The sequence below is a fragment of the Hippoglossus hippoglossus genome, chromosome 21 (assembly GCF_009819705.1).
Source record: "Hippoglossus hippoglossus isolate fHipHip1 chromosome 21, fHipHip1.pri, whole genome shotgun sequence".
Taxonomy (NCBI): domain Eukaryota; kingdom Metazoa; phylum Chordata; class Actinopteri; order Pleuronectiformes; family Pleuronectidae; genus Hippoglossus; species Hippoglossus hippoglossus.
This window is the reverse complement of record NC_047171.1, coordinates 10,462,991-10,482,033: the sequence shown is the minus strand read 5'-3', so window position 1 is coordinate 10,482,033 and position 19,043 is coordinate 10,462,991. Positions and strand designations below refer to the sequence as shown.

Sequence of the window (19,043 nt, the reverse complement as noted above, 5' to 3'; positions counted from 1 at the left end):
AGTATTCTCAAGAGGATTTTTTTAAATGTAAAAATGTATTTCTTCTGTGGAATTTTATTCTCAATTTAATATTAACCGTGAAGTTTAATGAAGATAAACTACCACAGACTGATTTGGTTCAATAAGCAGGAAATGGTTTATTTGTCAAGCAGAGACAATTGTTTTTACAGTAGTCATTTCATACCTAAAGAAGCATAATGCATTCACTTGAGAAAAAAGAAGTTTGTCTTATTTTTCTGAAATAAGTTCATTATCTTTATTATTATAATAGTTAATTTTTTCATGAAAACACGAGTTGTAGTTCCAAGATAATAAACTGTAAATGCTAAGTTTCCAGTCGTTTGCTCCACACACACTGACACGCACTCACACAAGCATTATTAACATATAAATAAAAATGTTCATCTTTTTTTTAAGTGTCATTCAGCAGGTAGAAGCCATGGTGGGCTGAGAGGGAGAAGTGCATCACGGGGGAACTGACCTTTGACCTGTAAGAACAGATGCACATGGACATGTTACACTTCATCAGTGATGTAAAAATCATCTTACTGAATCAGGTGAAACAGAGATGTGGGGGAATATGAACAACTTTCAGGATGCTACAGTTTCACACTGGTTCTTTACCTGTGTTAGGGCACAGAGCAGCACGAGCCAATCAGGTTAGCTTGTGAAAGCCTCAAAGTCTGAATCTGAAACAGGAAGTAGGAAGTGTTAGACAAAAACACTAATTTTTGCTAAAGTCCTGTTTAGATTTGACAAGATATTGAAGCTTGGAAATCCAGGGAGAGGAGAACAAATGGCTTCAGATGAGAAACGGGCAGGTTTGTGATTATGCCACATACATGGACAGGGCTTAAGTGGGCAAATGATAGACACATTGGTTTAGATTAGTGATATTTAATGTAAGCATAATTAATATGTTCTGTCATATGTATTCATTTGAAATGGCTCATTTATGTATACTGTGTTATGGAGGTCCAGAGAACCAGGGTAATCAGCTCGTTATTATACAGTAAATGTTTTGTCATTTTGTGTTATTCATTAGTCGCTGGTGTAAAGCGTGAATTCTGTGTAAAGTAGTGAAAAAAGTGTGACTGTTACTTTCATATTTTGAAAAAAATCAAATATCCCAACTTTTGGCTCAATCTTTATTTGTAATTTCTCTTTTTAACAATTGGAAAATAAAAATAACAACAATAAAAACTTCAATGTAGCACAAAGATTACAGTTTAATATATTTCTATATAAGAAAGCCCATTTGCCTTGTGCCTCTTCCTATTTCCCTCTCCACATGTCATCATAAGGCAAGGATACACATGATTCACAGATTAGTCCGAATAATCTGAATTCGTTAAAACCGATGATATAATCTCACAGCTGTGTTTAAGTTTTGTCATGGACGATAAATTCATCCTTAAAAGTGAAAGCAAAAACCCATGCAGGCACTCGTGAAAAATATAAGACTGCCACACCACACAACAAAAACACACACACACACACACGCACACAGCTCTGGAGTTCATTTACAGTAATACTTGGATGTTGAGTTCCAGCACAAAGAAGAAGAAGTCAGGCGATAACCCAACTGAGCAGTAGCTACAGCTAAAGCAGTTCTAAACAAAACACTGTTCACAATGTTCATTCATTTGAAAAAACAGTACCGGGTTTATCAATTGAAATGGAACAGTATATTCATGATTAGGTTTTTTAGAATGAGCCCTTGATTTCTACACAGGCAGCAAATCCTCTTGCACAGAGTCCGCCATGTTGCACTGCTATATTTCTACAGTAGCCCAGAGCAGACAAACCAAACACCGGCTCCAGAGAGGGCCTTTAATGGTTTTATGTTTCCTAAAGGTCATTAGGTTCTCTTTGATAATATACAGGGGAGCAGGTATAAGTAGGTTGTAACCTCATATGCAACCTCACCACTAGGTGCCACTAAATCCAGGTCTGTCATTTTGGTGGATTTACCAGTAATGCGTTCCTATCTCAGGTAAAAGCCACAAATGTCATCATCACAAATCAGTTTGTGTGGAAGGAAGGTTTAGGAGTTGTCCTGGAGGATGGCAGTCTATAATTTACACAGCTCAACTGGAGCAGATAGAGTTTTAGTATTTTTCTAAGGAGCACTTAATCCTAGACATTAGACTAGAAGTATTTTGTTGATCAAGCTATTTTTTTACTTGTGCACATCTTTAACCGTTGCATTTCATTACTCTTCATCCACATTTCTTCCTCAGAACACCCCAAAACACTGATGCAGAGTTTTGCCATGTTCGTCTGTGGGAGGAAATATTGTCTTGAATCTACAGATACAAAACAACATGCACTTTGTTGAGTGAAGTGCATTTACTTGGCTTAAAATACATTTTCATTTTCTGGCAACGTTTGCAGTGATAATCTAAGCATTGTTAACAGATGGTTACATTGGTAGCCCAGGTTCTCTGAGTGGAGAGACGATCACTCCAGCCTACATATTCCATATGTATGGGGACTGACCCCCACAGGGGCAGCTGACGATTATTACTCTTTAAGACACATCATCTGTGGTGGCCACGCACTGATTAGCCACAGTGGGCTTTAGAAGCACCACTCGTGGAGAGATAGTCTTGATACGATAGAGAACAAGTAGTTCAAATGATTAAAGGCACCAAAGAGATATAAATATTAGGTTTTTTTTCATGATTTTTCATGAATTCAGTCATAATGCCGTACACATCTCCACATTCCACATTGTGCTATGCCTTCATAAAGTGCTGCAAACTACAATCTGACCAAATGTAGTGACGATATCGTACTCAAATATAATGTTTCAAGAGCTCCTCACAATTTTTTCTAACTATACAAAAAATATAAAAGCTGGGCTACCTGTTAAGGTTTATTTGAATTTGGCAAAATGTGTGAGTTTGTGCGTCACCTAAAATGTACCATATTGTAAAAAGTGACATTTCTCTATTTTGATTATAAAGCAGAATATAGGTCCTGTACAAATACTGTGAAAGTATGAAAACACAGATTCCATGGAGAAAATTCGGAAACTATGCCTCAAAATTAGCCTTCAGGAGTTAACATCTTCTATATATAATATTACATCTCTATTAAACTCTTAGTGTTTCTCTAAAGATTATTTAACTTTTTAATCTTTTTAATGCAACTTTTCATGAGCATTACTTTCAGCTTGCTCGTGAAATTTTCCCCTTTTGTCCAACATTTTATGTCGCTGGTGATAACCAGCTCCTGGAGTCAGAACTGGAGTCAGAAAAGGATACATGGACCACGTTGGCACTAGCAGATGATCCAGGGGTTTGGATAACTCCTCATCAAATCTAGCCAGAGCACTCAAGTCTGAATTTATCTCTGACTTTAAGCTCTGACTGACTGACCATGGCAATTTGAATCTACCTGTGAATTTTACCATGCTACATGTGTAGGCTACTACAGCTTGGTAAAGAAGATTTTTGGTGTATAAAAAACACAAATATATGTCCTTAGATGTCATAACATTGGATCTAACACTGGGAGAAGTGTTTTATGGTCAGATAAAGATCAGTTGAAGGCTGACAATCACCAGAGAAAGTTACGTAGCCTACTTTCAATTTCAATCAGTTGGGAGTGCTTCAGTTCTGATACATTCCTTTGCCAAAGTGTCTGAATGAGTAAATCATAACCCAAACCCTCTTATTCCCACTCATTTCTATTGGCAATATGTAAATAATTGGCTAATTGACGTATTTCAGGAACAATCCTCTATGTTGCTTAAAAAACTATTAAACCGTTGCTTTGTTTTGGCACACTATATGGAATTGTCTGGGTTGAATATTAACAAAAGAAAAAGAAACAGCAGTAAACCACAGGCCCTGTCAGAGCTGACTCACACTGTCTCCTTCAGAGGTGACTAGAGGTCATCAGCCACTGCCTTGAATTTAGATTCTGCCAATCACATTATAGTAGAGTTTGGCTGCAGGCGGAACACTGAGATAAGTGTAAAGAATCCCAAACACATATACACTGTTTTAGCAAACAATACAGCCACACTTTTTTTTCTTTTTCACATTGCCGTCACTATTTTTTGGGGCAGGTTCATGGGCTTCTTCACTGCACTGGCTGAGTGGCGTAGTTTCGGCAGTTGAGGGGGACTCAGGAGAGGATACTGGTTCCCTGGTTTCCTTTCCCTCCCTTTCCCATCTATCTTCAAACACTGTGCCTACTTTAACCTGCCCATCTTCACCTGTCTCCTTTGTCACAACCTTTATATTACTGGACATATGTACCTTTTTTGTCTTAAAAACTCCACCCCCGCCCCCAGCACCTGATATGAAGTCAGAAGGAGCTGCTCTCTGCTTTGCTTCCAATTCTGACAGGCTGTATGCCAAAGCCATCTGCAGGTCTTCGTCAGCCTCGGTAGCTCCCACAGTCCCTGCTAAATTGTAGAAAGGGGCGGAGCTGAATGACCGATGTGTGGCCTCCGGCTGACGGCTGGGACAGGGTCTGTCGGACTTGGCAGGCGATCTGCTCGGGAGTTTTGCCTTCTGAGGGGAGGGATGGGACTTTCCCTGTCGTCGGCTTAGCTCTAAAGCAAGAGCCATTTCATCTTTCAGGCCTGGGAACAACACACACAACAATACAGGTGTGTATGAGGTGTGCTGATGTAGCATAATATGCACACACATACAGAAATACACAACTAAGAGGGGTTACATAATGTAGTGCTGCCATCATACCACAAATTTAACATCATTACCAATATCTTAAATCTCTGCTACTTACTAGTAATACTACTTTCTACTAATAATATAGTTCCTGTATTTGAAAGCTTTGATATGGGTGTTCTACAAATGAAACCAGACACACAAATGAATTTGCTTCACACAAATATAAGTGTAATTTCTATTTGTCCTCTAATTTCCCAATCAATGTCAGAATATGCGGTCTTACCATTAATTAGGACACTCTTTAACACCCCATCCTCCTCAATTTCTACTCTCTCCTGCCCATTTTCCTTTATCCTGTAAGGAAGACAAATACACAGATACACGGTGGTAGTGAAATACCTCCATCTTTCTTTTGTGTGTGTGTGTCATGGTGTCTAGCACTTGCTCTTATCAACCATAAACACATATTCCATCCTGTAAAAGCCACCTACAATGTTTATTACCAGTATAGGTTTGTAGACAACCCTAACTCCTGATGTCTGTAGTTCATAAATATAGAACAGTCGGTCGAATAAAATTCATTTATAACATTTTTGTTAAATCAATATAATTTATTAAAAATGTTATAAAAGTGCTGGAAAATATGTATAAAAATGGCAAGTTCAACAGTTTGTCTTAAAAGTACAATATTGGTGTTCATAGGAAAGACATTACATACTTCTTGGTAGTGGTGCTCTTTCCATTTATGATGCGAGTGGAGGTAGAGACTGATCTGAAGTTGCTCATCCCTCCACCCATGCTGTCCATCCCATCCATGCCCCCCAACGAAGAGGAGAACGAGGTGAAGTCCACTGGAGAAGGACAGAGGATCAGCAAAGAGAAACAAGGGAAGACACTGATTCATTTGACGGTCAGTACTGAAAGTATGTTTACCTTTGGTTGAAGGGAAAGAGAAGAATCGACTGGGGCCGAGACGAGAGGATGAGCCTCCAAACGATGAGAAGTCATCTGAATGAGAGAAACTTGTCTGTTAAATATAAATGTAATATTTATTTAAAGTTTTTTTTTTTAAGTTCAAACTTTAGTCAAGCAGTGGGATATATTCTCTTTCGAGAAACTTAGTGTAATTATTGAACGACAGGTGATTTTGTTTTTCAAAGTAGGATTTAACAGTTGTCCTGTTGTTGCACAAATTCAGTTTAAATATTTAGTTTACACCTTAAATTTCGGATCTTTTAACCCGTGAAAATGAAAAAAAGTAGCTTGCAACTGCAAACTGTAATTTGCTTACAATCTCTTCTAACTACTTAATGTAACCCTTCCACTCTGACCATTCAGACACGAAGCATCAGTTAATAGCAAAGTTGCCTGTTCCATTACATTATATTATTTTGTAATAAATATACAAATGTCAAATATATTGTAATCTGCATGAGAAAACAATTATTTTCATTTTCATTTTCAGACAATATATCACCCCACCTACTGTAAACAGTAAGAAATTAAATTGAGTAGAATGAATAGAATTTAAGACATCAAGCCTGGAAAGACTAAGTGCTAATAGAGGCCTGTATATTGTGCATGACTTACCAAAAAAGGCAAAAGGATCCTGGCCAGCAAAGAATTCTCGGAATACCTCATCTGGGCTACGGAATGTGTGGGTGAATGGGAAATCTGACGAAAAGTCCGAGCTGGAGGGACCTGAGAGATGAAGTTGTCAGGCGGATGAAGAAGGAAGAGAAAGAGTAGAGGGAGAAGATTGGATTGAGGAGTAAGATGAGGGAATAGTGAGGAGAGGAAAGAGAAGGATAAGAGCAGAAAAAAGTAGAATGAGAAAAACAAAGAGCAAACAAACTATCAGTCCTCAAATTTAGCTTTTATAAGTTTTTTGCCTTCATGTGTCTTTGAGTTGTAAGAAACTATTACGATAATGGATGCAACAATATCGCAGAACCACAACAACAGGTTTTTGTTTACCTGTGTGTCCCATTCTGTTGTTTCCAAATCCGTCATACTCAGCTCGTTTACTCTCTGCGACAAAGGAAAGAAGTCCAGTTTAATGATAGAATCAAAACCCTATCAATTAATACAAATACAAACACCCGACACACGCATTCAATTAACTAACATGTTATATATTTACTTTAAGACTTAGATTTATTACTCACTGCATCAATACAGATCAACCGCTCAGCCAACATCCCAGAATTGTGACTCTCTCTCTCACACACACACACACACACACACACACACACACACACACACACACACACACACACACACACACAAACACACGCACACAACTTACTGTCGGACAGGACTTCATAGGCCTCAGCAACTTCTTTGAACTTCTTCTCTGCTTCTTCCTTGTTGTCGGGATTTTTGTCAGGATGCCATTTCAGAGCCTGTTTCCTGTACCTACAGTCAACACAAACAGAGACATAGCTACACACTCATATCCAAGTAAACAAATACAATGATATGCACGAAACATTCTCAAACCTCTAATTATGGTTATAAGCTGGTTTAGATAACATAAATAATGAGGTGATGTATTTTTGACCTTGTGTCCTTTTTTGAAAATACATGTTTGAAACAAGACTTTTTTTAAATGTTAACTTCAGTTCCTAACATCTAGAGACATGGAACTAAGAAACCGCTGCTTTTGAAGAAGCCACAATTGTAAAGGCTTAAAGGTTACACTGCAAATTTATTCTCAAAATCATTTTTGTGTTGTATTATAAATGTTGTGTCATGCTTTCTATCCAAATGAAATATTGTTTTCTTGTATGTGACAATGATTCCATGGGCATCCTTCAGCCACTCTCAGTATACTCACGCCTTCTTGATGTCGTCCGGAGAGGCTGTTTTGGACACTCCCAGGACATTATAGTAATCCACCATGTTGCCTCCTGTCACTCCTCAGCCCTCTCTGAAATCAAAATATAACAGTTTCCGTTTGAGTAACACATTGAACCAGCTCTGATGTTACATACATATTCTGTTTAGGATGCCAGTTTCTGTCTGTAGCCGTGCACTGGCAAAACCCGTCAGATTGACAACTCCGTCACCGTTGGCTTTGCTGCATTTGTTAGATTAGGAAAACTTTTCTTAAATCTCGTTAAATGACATCCTGCACTTCTCAGCGTACTCACCCAACCCCGAGCAAAGAGCTGGCAGATAACCTGAAAACACCTGGGAGCCTGGAGACATTTGCATCTGGGTGAGTGTCTTCTGCTGCCTTAACTTGACTAGACAAGAACTGCTGTTTGCTAATTACTTCTTTTATGTAAAACTTGCTGAGTAAACTTGACTCAATTGTATTCTCAAGCGTTTTTTTTTGTAAGAGTCATCATGAGTCATCCTGCATCCTGAAAGCTAGAGGTAAAGAACTGTTGACTGACATACTGATTTAGGCTAGAATCAATACTGAAATCCAAGTCTCAAATATACGCATTAATCATAACTTTCAACTGTTAATTTTTAACAAATGAATTGACACAGAGGTTTACTGGTGATTTATCTGAGACCCTTAAAACAAAAGATTCACAACAACACCTCTTCCTATTCTGTCCAGCCCTCTCTTATTTGGTTTTAACCTTTGACTTAATTTGTTCCTGTCTTTGCCTCTAAATCTGATTAGAAGCTTTATTTTGAACTATTCTTGTATTTACCTTCGACGTATTGTCAGGTGTCTGTGCCATTTTAATGTTTGATAATACTTTACCTATTCTTGTGTTTATATATGATGTGTTGTAAGGTGTCTCTGGCTCTGTATCTTATTATAACCTGAGTTTACTTTGGAATTTTGTTTATTTACATAACATGAATTGATGTATGTACCTTTGGATGGATTTTAACATTTGGTTTCACTTTGATTATCTTGTGTTTCTAAATGCTGCACTGTCCTTGGATGGTAAGAAGGATGAAGGCATGATGTAGAGTATGGTAATAGCTATTTTGATAATATATTATGAGACAAATGGATTTCTTATTGGATGAGATGTTTCCTGTTCATTTGATACAAGATGAATTAAATATTGATTGACTATCTTTATCCTACACAGTAAATCAGCAACAGATGAGCACTCATAGATGAATATATCAAGGACAGACAGATAGACAGACAGACAGACAGATAGATACTTAAATAGACAGACAGACAGACAGACAGACAGAAGAATAGAGGGACAGACGACACTTTGTGAAAGTGAAAGTACCAAGCACCCTTGATGACAGCATCTCCCATCACCATGCTGGCAACCTCCCACCAGTCTCCCCAGTGGGCAGCCACAGGTTCGGGGAGTTGAAGGGTGTTTCCAAACTGCAGCTAAACTAATCGTCCCTCCCCGTGCTGCCCCGTGGACCAGACGTGCTCTCATACACCCGTTATTACCACGTTATTTCTGGCTTCACGGAATCTGACAACTGCCTCGGTCCTGTCAGCGGGCCTACGCGAACCTAGCGGCTCCATCCACGGGGCGGGGAAGGGACAGGTGCTGGCTGTACTCACGTTGAAGGCAACATGGCTGTTCTCTTGCTGTGACTGTTCCTAATGAAGGTGAAGTTCGCGGCGGTGGTGGCTGTACGCGCCGTGTCGTGCTGTTGGCGGAGCTGCTGTGGACGTACCGTGTGTTAGCAGCGAGGGAGTGTAGCCGCGGGTCCAGCTGGGTTGGAGGGACGGTGAGTGAGCGGCTCCTCTGGGATTCACTCCCCGCGTCTGTCCTCCGTGACGAGCCGTATACACACACGCGCACACACACAACACACACTCCTCCTTTCTCGTCTCCGCCCTGACACCAGTCCGGAGCCGCTGTGCGTCTCTGCGGCCTCACCCCAGCCCCCCCCCCCCTCCCACGGTGCCCCCGCCGGGTGTAGCCGACCGGACCGCTCCGCCCTGTTAACCCCCCCTCCGCGTCCAGCTCTTCAACAGCTGCACGTCCTACTCACCATCCGCCGGGAGGGGGGGGGGGGAATAGAGCCACTTTCTGGAACATGTCTGGTGACGTCACAAGTCCCCCCCCCCCCCAGCTGTCCGGCTGTTGCTGTGAGATAAATAAATAATAAGGATAAGTAATATGTCTTCAGGCTTCAGTGGCTTCTTGGTTTCACATTCAAAATGAAAGTTGTTAACGGATAAATACATTTGAACTGAACTGAATTGAATGGCCACATGTTTTGGGGTCGATGACAAATAAAGCTTCGCAAAAAGATATTTTGAAAAAATTGTCTTTTCAATATAGATACAACACATATTTTGAGTCCAGAACAATGTAATTAAACACGTTTTCCGCTTAAATTACTTTGGAATTTTTCTTTCCCATGGGATTTTAAAAATATCTCACCGAAAATGAGGATTTCAATTCATTTTCATTGAAGTTACCTCTTAAATAGGTTCACGCAGTTTCGCCACCTGACATTTGGGGGGTTAGGGAAGCCCAAAATATTATTATCTAAATGTACTACAATTGTGTCTAAATAAATAGATTTTATAAAATAAAGCAATTCATGTCAAGAATTGACGCAATTATTTTAAAAAGGAAATAATGCACTTGGACATGACCCCGTTGACCCATTTACCTTTAAACTTGTCACTGAGAACAAGTCTTACATTTTTACCAGAGACATGCTAGTTGACCATGAGTCATCAGGGGATTCACTGGTCAGGGTCACATGATGAGCTCATGATGTACAGTCATAGTTATTTGGACCCTTCACTGGTGTCAAACCTGGAAATATACTATGTGGTCACATTATTACCATCTGGTGGTGGAGTATAGCTACAGCAGGAAGAAAGTCGGCCCAGCCCATTGTGCACTTTGGCGTCATTATCAACAGGGCAGGAAATGTGCACAGGCAGATAAACTGTAATGTCCCTTATAATAAATGGGAGGTGCACATGAATCGAATCATGAAATCCAACCAATTAATTTAAGTATTTATTTGTGGAGTACTAATAATTGTATTGTCTACAAGTCTTTGTAAATGCTGAAAGAGTTCAAGAATGATCACCATTGAAAAGGTTCGGGAAAGCTTTTTATTGATATTACTGACATTTCAACCCCACACGTTATCAGGAAGTTGTTGGGAATGTGTTACATTCATGCTAACTTTTGGAATGCGTGATAATGTTTGGCTCTTTAGTACTCCTCTCCTTCTTCATCCTCGTCTCCCAAGCTGTCAGTGCCCACCTCTTCATAATCCTTCTCCAGGGCAGCCATGTCTTCTCTGGCCTCTGAGAACTCCCCCTCTTCCATTCCCTCCCCAACATACCAGTGGACAAAGGCCCTCTTGGCGTACATGAGGTCAAACTTGTGGTCGAGACGGGCCCAGGCCTCGGCGATGGCGGTGGTGTTGCTCAGCATGCACACGGCCCTCTGCACCTTGGCCAGGTCTCCACCAGGAACCGCAGTCGGAGGCTGATAGTTGATGCCAACCTTGAAGCCTGTGGGGCACCAGTCCACAAACTGGATGGTGCGTTTGGTCTTGATGGCTGCGATGGCAGAGTTGACGTCTTTGGGCACCACATCACCACGATACAGCAGACAGCAGGCCATGTATTTACCATGACGGGGATCACACTTCACCATCTGATTGGCTGGCTCAAAGCAGGCGTTGGTGATGTCGGCGACTGACAGCTGCTCATGGTAAGCTTTCTCAGCGGAGATGACGGGGGCGTAGGTGGCCAGGGGGAAGTGGATACGAGGGTATGGCACCAAGTTGGTCTGGAACTCTGTCAGGTCAACGTTCAGGGCTCCGTCAAAACGAAGTGAGGCTGTGATTGAAGACACAATCTGGCCGATGAGCCGGTTGAGGTTGGTGTAGGACGGGCGCTCAATATCGAGGTTCCTGCGGCAGATGTCGTAGATGGCCTCGTTGTCCACCATGAAGGCGCAGTCGGAGTGCTCCAGGGTGGTGTGAGTGGTCAAGATGGAGTTGTAAGGCTCCACCACTGCAGTGGAAATCTGGGGGGCTGGGTAGACGGCAAACTCAAGCTTAGACTTTTTGCCAAAGTCAACAGAGAGTCTCTCCATCAGAAGGGAGGTGAAACCTGAGCCAGTGCCTCCTCCAAAGCTGTGGAAGATTAGAAATCCCTGCAGACCAGTGCACTGATCAGCCTGAAATGAAAATTGACTTAGATATATTAAAATTGCATGAGGGCTACATCATCAATACTACTGTATAAAATCAGAAATTGACAATACATCACTCTGACTATCTTATCCATTATAATCCTTCGTGGAAAGGTTAAAATCTCGTTAAATGCAAAAACTAATGTCTCAAAGCATTCACCAGTTTACGAGTCCGGTCCAGAACCAGGTCAATGATCTCCTTGCCGATGGTGTAATGCCCTCGAGCATAGTTATTGGCAGCATCCTCCTTTCCTGTAATCAGCTGCTCAGGGTGGAACAGTTGACGGTAGGTTCCTGTACGCACCTCATCTGTAAAAAGGACAATTAAAGATGAGAGTAAGAAATAATGTCCCTATGTGAAGAATGCACTTAAATAACATTTGCTCAGATAGTGTAGTTAAATATAAGGGAAAATAACATCTGTAACATGTTTTACCATAAAGATGACTAAAATTCAATTATCCAAGTAAATTTCATGTGGACAAGTTTAAATCAAACAAACAATGATGTGGATAATACTGACCAATGACAGTTGGTTCCAGGTCGACAAAGATCGCTCTAGGAACGTGTTTTCCTGCTCCCGTTTCACTGAAGAAGGTGTTGAAGGAGTCATCTCCTCCTCCAATAGTCTTGTCAGAGGGCATCTGTCCATCAGGCTGGATCCCATGTTCAAGGCAGTACAACTCCCAACATGCATTTCCCATCTGGGCCCCGGCTTGGCCGACATGCATAGAAATACACTCACGCTGAAGGAAAGAAGGGGGATGAAGGTTGTTATTAAACATACTTTTCCTATCCAGATGTAAAAGTGTTACTGTACGTATGTGCAGTAGGAGTACTGCCTGTCTCCAACAGTGATAACTTATAACTTTATCAGGATTGAAAAGTAGATCCACAAATGAAAACTTATACATAGTGCACCAAAACATAGAGCATCGTTTATATTCCCCTATAAACAATGGTGTCACTGTTCATTGTTTGAACTTCATGTCTTATAACAGTCTTTTGTCTGCTCCCAGACCTCTCTCCACCGAGGAAGCCTCTCAGTTGACAAAGACACTTTGACTGCTCATCACTGTCTGTATGTTTGTTAAAGCCTACACAGGCACGGCTGCATTAGAGTTACAGTAAGACACATAGCTACACAGATAAAATGCAGCTTTGGTTGTATCTGTAGGGTTAGGGTTTATATACATAGATGTATATATGGAACATATAAAGTAAGTCAGTATGTGTATATGACAGCATGTCAATGACTCAAGAAAACCTTCCCCCACTTCTCCATCCTGTATGTCCTCCCTGTCCTCACTCCTCCCTTTTGTGCCTCTCTCCTCCCCGATCCTGTCCAGCTGCATAGATCTATAACTGTCAGGGATCTCTCTCTCTCTCTCTGTCTCTCCTCCTCCTCCTCCTCCTCCTCCTCCTCCATCTTCTCCTCTCCCTCAAATCCAAAACTCCTAACAGCTGCAAAATGCTCTCTCTCTCTCTCTCTCTCTCTCTCTCTCTCTCTCTCTCTCTCTCTCTCTCTCTCTCTCTCTCTCTCCTCCTCCTCCTCCTCCTCCCCCTCCTCCGTCTCCTCCTCTCTCTCAAACAAAAACTCCTAACAGCTGCAAAATGGCTGCCAAGTAACTCATACTGCATTGGCCAGACCACTCCTATTTTCTCTCCTTCCTATCCATCCCCCTACTGCCACGATTACCCCGGTCACTCCCTGGCAGCCACAAAAACTCCTTAATTCCTCACAAACACACAATTGCAATACCACTTACTTTTTCTCTTGGGGTTAGATTTTTCTTGTTTTACAATTAGCTGTAATATATCAAACAAGTATAAATGTGTCCGAGCAGTCAAACTCTTAAAGTGTCTGTGGTCTGACCCAGACTGTTGAGTTTGATTCCCTAAATTCAGCTCAAACAACCACAGTCATCTGAAAGGATAAAACTGCTTTTCTCTCAGTAACCTTCAACTCCACAGCAAGAGGCCTTGTGTGTCTAACACAGGCCTATACTTGTGTAATCCATCTAATGCTGAGAAGCAGAGACCAGGGGAGGATGAAGTTAAGAGGGTGAATGCAGTCTCAAGGCTACGTCACCGGCCGAGCAGTTACTCACCATTGTGTCTGTTTGTCCTGCGACTGACGTTGAGGATTCAGACTCAGGGAAGAAGTGTGGAGGAGAGGGAGAGTCAGGGTTTATATAGGCAAGGATGTGGAGGGGGCAGGCAGGAAACCACAGCAGGCAGCTGCACAGCTCATTGGCGGAAGGGAGCAGCACTTAAAAAAAAAAAATAGGTGGGAAGTCCCTTTGACTGTGTCATGCTATCCACCCTTACTTTTATCTTCTTTGTCTTTCAGTTGGAGATTAGAGGCCTATGTGTAAAAACCTGCCCTCTGCCCTGTTTTCTCAATTTGTGCATGTTTGTAAGTGAAAGAGACTGTGATCATCTATTATGAGGAATAGTTCAGTTTGTTTATTCACATCCAAAGCTTCAATGCATTTTTATTCAAGGGAACTGACCAAGAACGTGTAAAAGGTCTCCTCCGAATAATTCTCAACATACAGTATCTCCATATGACACAGACTATGCTAAAAGAGTGATTATCCTAATCTTATACATGCATCTGCACCCACACACGCATCAGCAGAGCCCACCCTCTGTCTGTATTTAATAGTTAAATGAGGAATAAAACACGATGGAGCCTTCATGTAAGATCTTTATTGTTGATCGTCAAATGCGAAAGATACATTTTTTAATGGTGGGATAAGAAAATGGTGATCTGGAGGAACAGTTAAAACAGCTCATTCAAAATACACAAGAGAAAAAAAAAATTCTGAGGAATGTCAAGGCCAGTTTTCTATTTCTCGTTTGTACAACTTTTCAGCAGCGCTCTCAGGATCACAGAGATATTATTCACACAGTAACTGGGATCCTATTGTTCCTGCAGGCCCCTCTCTGGGTATGAGCTACACAAACAACACCAGTCAGTGAGTTAGTCAGTTATTCTCTGTCTCTTGCTCTCACAAAGTCACAGCTGAATAGCATAAAGAGACTGACGCTCTTTCATAACTTACATTCCACATGTAGAGGGATAGTGGGGGGAGGTGCACAAATGGGAGGGTTTGGTCTAAGTCTCTCATTGTGAAACTGCAGTAATAAAAAGGCCCGAAACAAGATATGTCAGATTTTATTTTAATACGCTTTGTCAGCACAGTACCATGAGAAACAATTCTATTAAATGTAATACTTGTGTTTACACCCTTTCACCGATATTAAGACGTTTAGATAATATTTTGGATAGGGTTTGTCAGGAGAATAAGAGAGATAAGGAGAATGGGTATCACAGAATCGTATGATTGGATAATATTAGGGATTTATCAACAGGTTTGACTTGACTACAAACACCAAGTGACCAATTTTGAAAATAGGCATATACTGTAAATCAATCTACTTTGGCAAAGGTCAATATTCTTCTCCATCATCCTCCTCTGCCATGTCATCAGCACCCACCTCTTCATAATCCTTCTCCAGGGCAGCCAGATCTTCTCTGGCCTCTGAGAACTCCCCCTCTTCCATTCCCTCCCCAACATACCAGTGGACAAAGGCCCTCTTGGCGTACATGAGGTCAAACTTGTGGTCGAGACGGGCCCAGGCCTCGGCGATGGCGGTGGTGTTGCTCAGCATGCACACGGCCCTCTGCACCTTGGCCAGGTCTCCACCAGGAACCGCAGTCGGAGGCTGATAGTTGATGCCAACCTTGAAGCCTGTGGGGCACCAGTCCACAAACTGGATGCTGCTTTTGGTCTTGATGGCTGCGATGGCAGAGTTGACGTCTTTGGGCACCACATCACCACGATACAGCAGACAGCAGGCCATGTATTTACCATGACGGGGATCACACTTCACCATCTGATTGGCTGGCTCAAAGCAGGTGTTGGTGATGTCGGCGACTGACAGCTGCTCATGGTAAGCTTTCTCAGCGGAGATGACGGGGGCGTAGGTGGCCAGGGGGAAGTGGATACGAGGGTATGGCACCAAGTTGGTCTGGAACTCTGTCAGGTCAACGTTCAGGGCTCCGTCAAAACGGAGTGAGGCTGTGATTGAAGACACAATCTGGCTGATGAGCCGGTTGAGGTTGGTGTAGGACGGACGCTCAATATCGAGGTTCCTGCGGCAGATGTCGTAGATGGCCTCGTTGTCCACCATGAAGGCACAGTCGGAGTGCTCCAGGGTGGTGTGAGTGGTCAAGATGGAGTTGTAAGGCTCCACCACTGCTGTGGAAATCTGGGGGGCTGGGTAGACGGCAAACTCAAGCTTAGACTTTTTGCCATAATCAACGGAGAGTCTTTCCATCAGCAGGGAGGTGAAACCTGAGCCAGTGCCTCCCCCAAAGCTGTGGAAGATTAGAAATCCTTGCAGACCAGTGCACTGATCAGCCTGAAAGGAAAATTGGTTTTGGTTAATTAAAATTGCATGAGGGCTACATAATCTATACGAATGTATAAAATCAGTGTGTAAATTTGGTGGTTCCCCTTTTCTTTCTTTCTTTTCTATGAAAACTAAGGCCAAGGCAAAATTGCTTTTGACAGATGTCAACCTCTTGTGAATTGTTAAACCTCACCAGTTTACGAGTCCGGTCCAGGACCAGGTCAATGATCTCCTTGCCGATGGTGTAATGCCCTCGAGCATAGTTATTGGCAGCGTCCTCTTTTCCTGTAATCAGCTGCTCAGGGTGGAATAGCTGACGGTAGGTTCCTGAGCGCACCTCATCTAGACAAGAAAGGAATTACATGCCAATCAATTTACTGAATGATTAATCCCATACTTGAATTACCCTTATCAGTTTTATGTTGAGAACTTTCCACATTGAACAAAGGAATCTTTGTAATGTTTTTTATAATGAAGAGACGATTAGCATTTGCAATTCTTCATAGATGTTTACTTCTTAAATGAAACATTGGTGTTTTATTTCCAGTCAAAATTTTGAAAGAAAATTTAACTAAATAATTGCATTGAAACATTCAATCTATGTAAGACATCATCAGCTATTTATTTAAATGGCACTGACCGATGACAGTAGGTTCCAGGTCGACAAAGATCGCTCTGGGAACGTGCTTTCCTGCCCCAGTCTCACTGAAAAAGGTGTTGAAGGAATCATCTCCTCCTCCAATTGTTTTGTCAGAGGGCTTCTGTCCATCTGGCTGGGATCCATGTTCCAAGCAATACAGCTCCCAGCATGCATTGCCGATATGAGCCCCAGCTTGGCCCACATGAATTGAGATTACATCGCGCTGTAGAGAGTGACCAATACTGTTCGGTTAACACAAGTATCCGTTTACGTTCTACATTTCTGCTTCACAAAATCTTTTAAAACTACTTACTATATTCTACTTTGTCTGTTATGGACAGATGCAAATTAAAACATCTGATCCATTTCATCTAATTGCTCAATATCCCACACTTTAGTTTGGACCCAATATTTCATCTATATTCAAAGTTAAACATAAGTTTTGCCCTGTCCAACTATATCTTACCATGGTTTATTTCTCCTCTCCAATGTCCAGGTATCGGGAGGAAGATGTTTCACTAAAGGCAGCGTTGTGACTCAGTGCTTATATACCTGCAGCTTAAGGTGAAAAGTGATTTGATCTGAGCTGTAATCAGAGAACCTACTGATGAGGCCAGGATAAGATCATCCGCTTGAGTGACATAGATACAATGCAAAAGGAGGTCACCACCCAGATCATTGTGCGAGTGTGTGAGTGTTTTGTTCAGGTGTGTATGTGCACATCGGATTTTTCCCACAAGAAGGGAAGGTAACTTAATGTAGTTCCGCTTGGCAGGTTCTAATGCCTGACTTTATGTTGTAGTTTATGATGGGATAAGAAACACCTATCGTTTTGCAGTTGCCTAACTGTGTCCCAGTCGAAGAACTGGGTACTGATTTGGAAAAAAGTTGAGTTGAGGTACGGTGAAATTCAGTTTGCAGCAATAACCTGTTGATACAATGACATGGCTTGAAGGCAGAACGCTAAACTCAAACAAGTCAAACCACTTTCCAGCAGACATCCGCTGTGATATAAGAGTTTCAACCGCACAGGATAGTTTATTCAGTAAGATCAGTAAAAAGGCTTCACACAAAAATGATGCACGACTTCCTCCTTGCTATAACCATCTTTACCTATCACAACATGCAGAGATATTTTCACCCCAAAATACAACAAGAAGTTATAATGAACGTCTATATTAACACTAAGATAGGAGGCTAAGAGTGATCCCACATTGTCAACTGCACAGCTATTCATTATGAGGCTTGTTTCTCTCCTGAGGCTGTGACGCTTATCAGTAACAAACATGGTAACTGATGTCAGTTTTATATTCTTTTAGCACTAAGCTCAAAAAGCATTGTAATTTTAAGTTTTATATTTTCGTTTCATATTGGTGCTTTACGTCAGTACTTGCAATATGTCTTGTTATGTAATAGAAAAGATGTGATGGTTTATGATAAAAGCAATCATGCGTTCATTTTATAAACTGTAAACTGCAATATATAGAGCAGGTCTATATGCTGAAATATCAATGGGAAAACACACACCTTGCTGTTGTTGTCTTTTGTGTGTAAACACTTTTTAGGTGTTGCCTGACTCATATAAAGGTCTGACCCACTTTCATTGTTTGAGTATTTGAAGGTCCCCAGTCCCTCACAATGAAACCTTTTCACAAATGGCTCATGAGAAAGAAAGAAAGAAAGAAAGAAAGAAAGAAAGAAACTGAGGTAAAGAAACTCACAAGAGTTATATTATTAACAATACAATTAACAATATAATATTTGCAATTTTATTAAAAAAGCTATCATGTATGGTTAATACCACTAGAAATTTAAAAGTGTTCACTTCACACAGAAAGCAGGAGAGCTGAAGGTGGACATAAATACTAAAGCACTTTGCAGAAGCCACTGCAGTGACTCCTTCTCACAAGACTCTCACAGTGTCTGTCTCACTTGGTAACTCTGGTAAAGCAACTACGACCTCTAGCTTTCAAAAAGTTAAAGTGACAGCAACATACTCACTGATACTGCAGTCTGAGTCTGGATTGGTTTACAGGATGTCTGTCCCTCCCACCACCCACCCACAAGGAAATGGACTGCATAGGCGTTGCCCCGACCACACGCTTGACTTGCAATTTGTAATTTCAGCTGAAGCAGGCCTTTGGGTCTGGGCATAAATAAGAGAAGAGGTTTCTAGAAAGAGATTGGATT

At 41.4% G+C, this 19,043-nt stretch overlaps 3 protein-coding genes across 5 annotated transcripts; all 3 read right to left on the bottom strand.

The window, feature by feature from the left end:
* Positions 1 to 112: 112 nt before the first annotated feature.
* dnajb2 (DnaJ heat shock protein family (Hsp40) member B2) lies at positions 113 to 9,611 on the bottom strand. 3 transcript variants are annotated; one of them, XM_034573791.1, is made up of 11 exons: positions 9,285 to 9,603; positions 7,495 to 7,587; positions 6,964 to 7,073; positions 6,633 to 6,686; positions 6,246 to 6,356; positions 5,589 to 5,663; positions 5,374 to 5,506; positions 4,939 to 5,009; positions 4,313 to 4,603; positions 625 to 689; positions 113 to 488 (listed from the first exon to the last, which is right to left on the bottom strand). In XM_034573791.1, the coding sequence occupies exons 2-10, from the start codon at positions 7,557 to 7,559 to the stop codon at positions 661 to 663; spliced, it is 939 nt and encodes a 312-aa protein (XP_034429682.1). In that variant the 5' UTR covers positions 7,560 to 7,587; positions 9,285 to 9,603; the 3' UTR covers positions 113 to 488; positions 625 to 660. The 3 variants fall into 3 exon arrangements, 2 of the variants coding, with proteins under 2 accessions (XP_034429682.1, XP_034429680.1); XR_004612483.1 differs by lacking the exons at positions 113 to 488; positions 625 to 689 and adding an exon at positions 1,135 to 1,941 and having other exon boundaries at positions 2,008 to 4,603; positions 9,285 to 9,611; XM_034573789.1 differs by lacking the exons at positions 113 to 488; positions 625 to 689 and having other exon boundaries at positions 1,135 to 4,603; positions 9,285 to 9,611.
* Positions 9,612 to 10,674: 1,063 nt separating this feature from the next.
* LOC117754691 (tubulin alpha chain) lies at positions 10,675 to 14,051 on the bottom strand. Its single transcript, XM_034573785.1, has 4 exons — positions 13,900 to 14,051; positions 12,312 to 12,534; positions 11,949 to 12,097; positions 10,675 to 11,773 (listed from the first exon to the last, which is right to left on the bottom strand). Exons 1-4 carry the CDS (start codon positions 13,900 to 13,902, stop codon positions 10,796 to 10,798), a joined length of 1,353 nt encoding a protein of 450 aa, XP_034429676.1. The 5' UTR covers positions 13,903 to 14,051; the 3' UTR covers positions 10,675 to 10,795.
* Positions 14,052 to 14,649: 598 nt separating this feature from the next.
* Positions 14,650 to 17,337, bottom strand: LOC117754694 (tubulin alpha chain-like). Its single transcript, XM_034573787.1, has 4 exons — positions 17,320 to 17,337; positions 16,854 to 17,076; positions 16,407 to 16,555; positions 14,650 to 16,222 (listed from the first exon to the last, which is right to left on the bottom strand). Exons 1-4 carry the CDS (start codon positions 17,320 to 17,322, stop codon positions 15,248 to 15,250), a joined length of 1,350 nt encoding a protein of 449 aa, XP_034429678.1. The 5' UTR covers positions 17,323 to 17,337; the 3' UTR covers positions 14,650 to 15,247.
* Between the last annotated feature and the right edge of the window lie 1,706 nt (positions 17,338 to 19,043).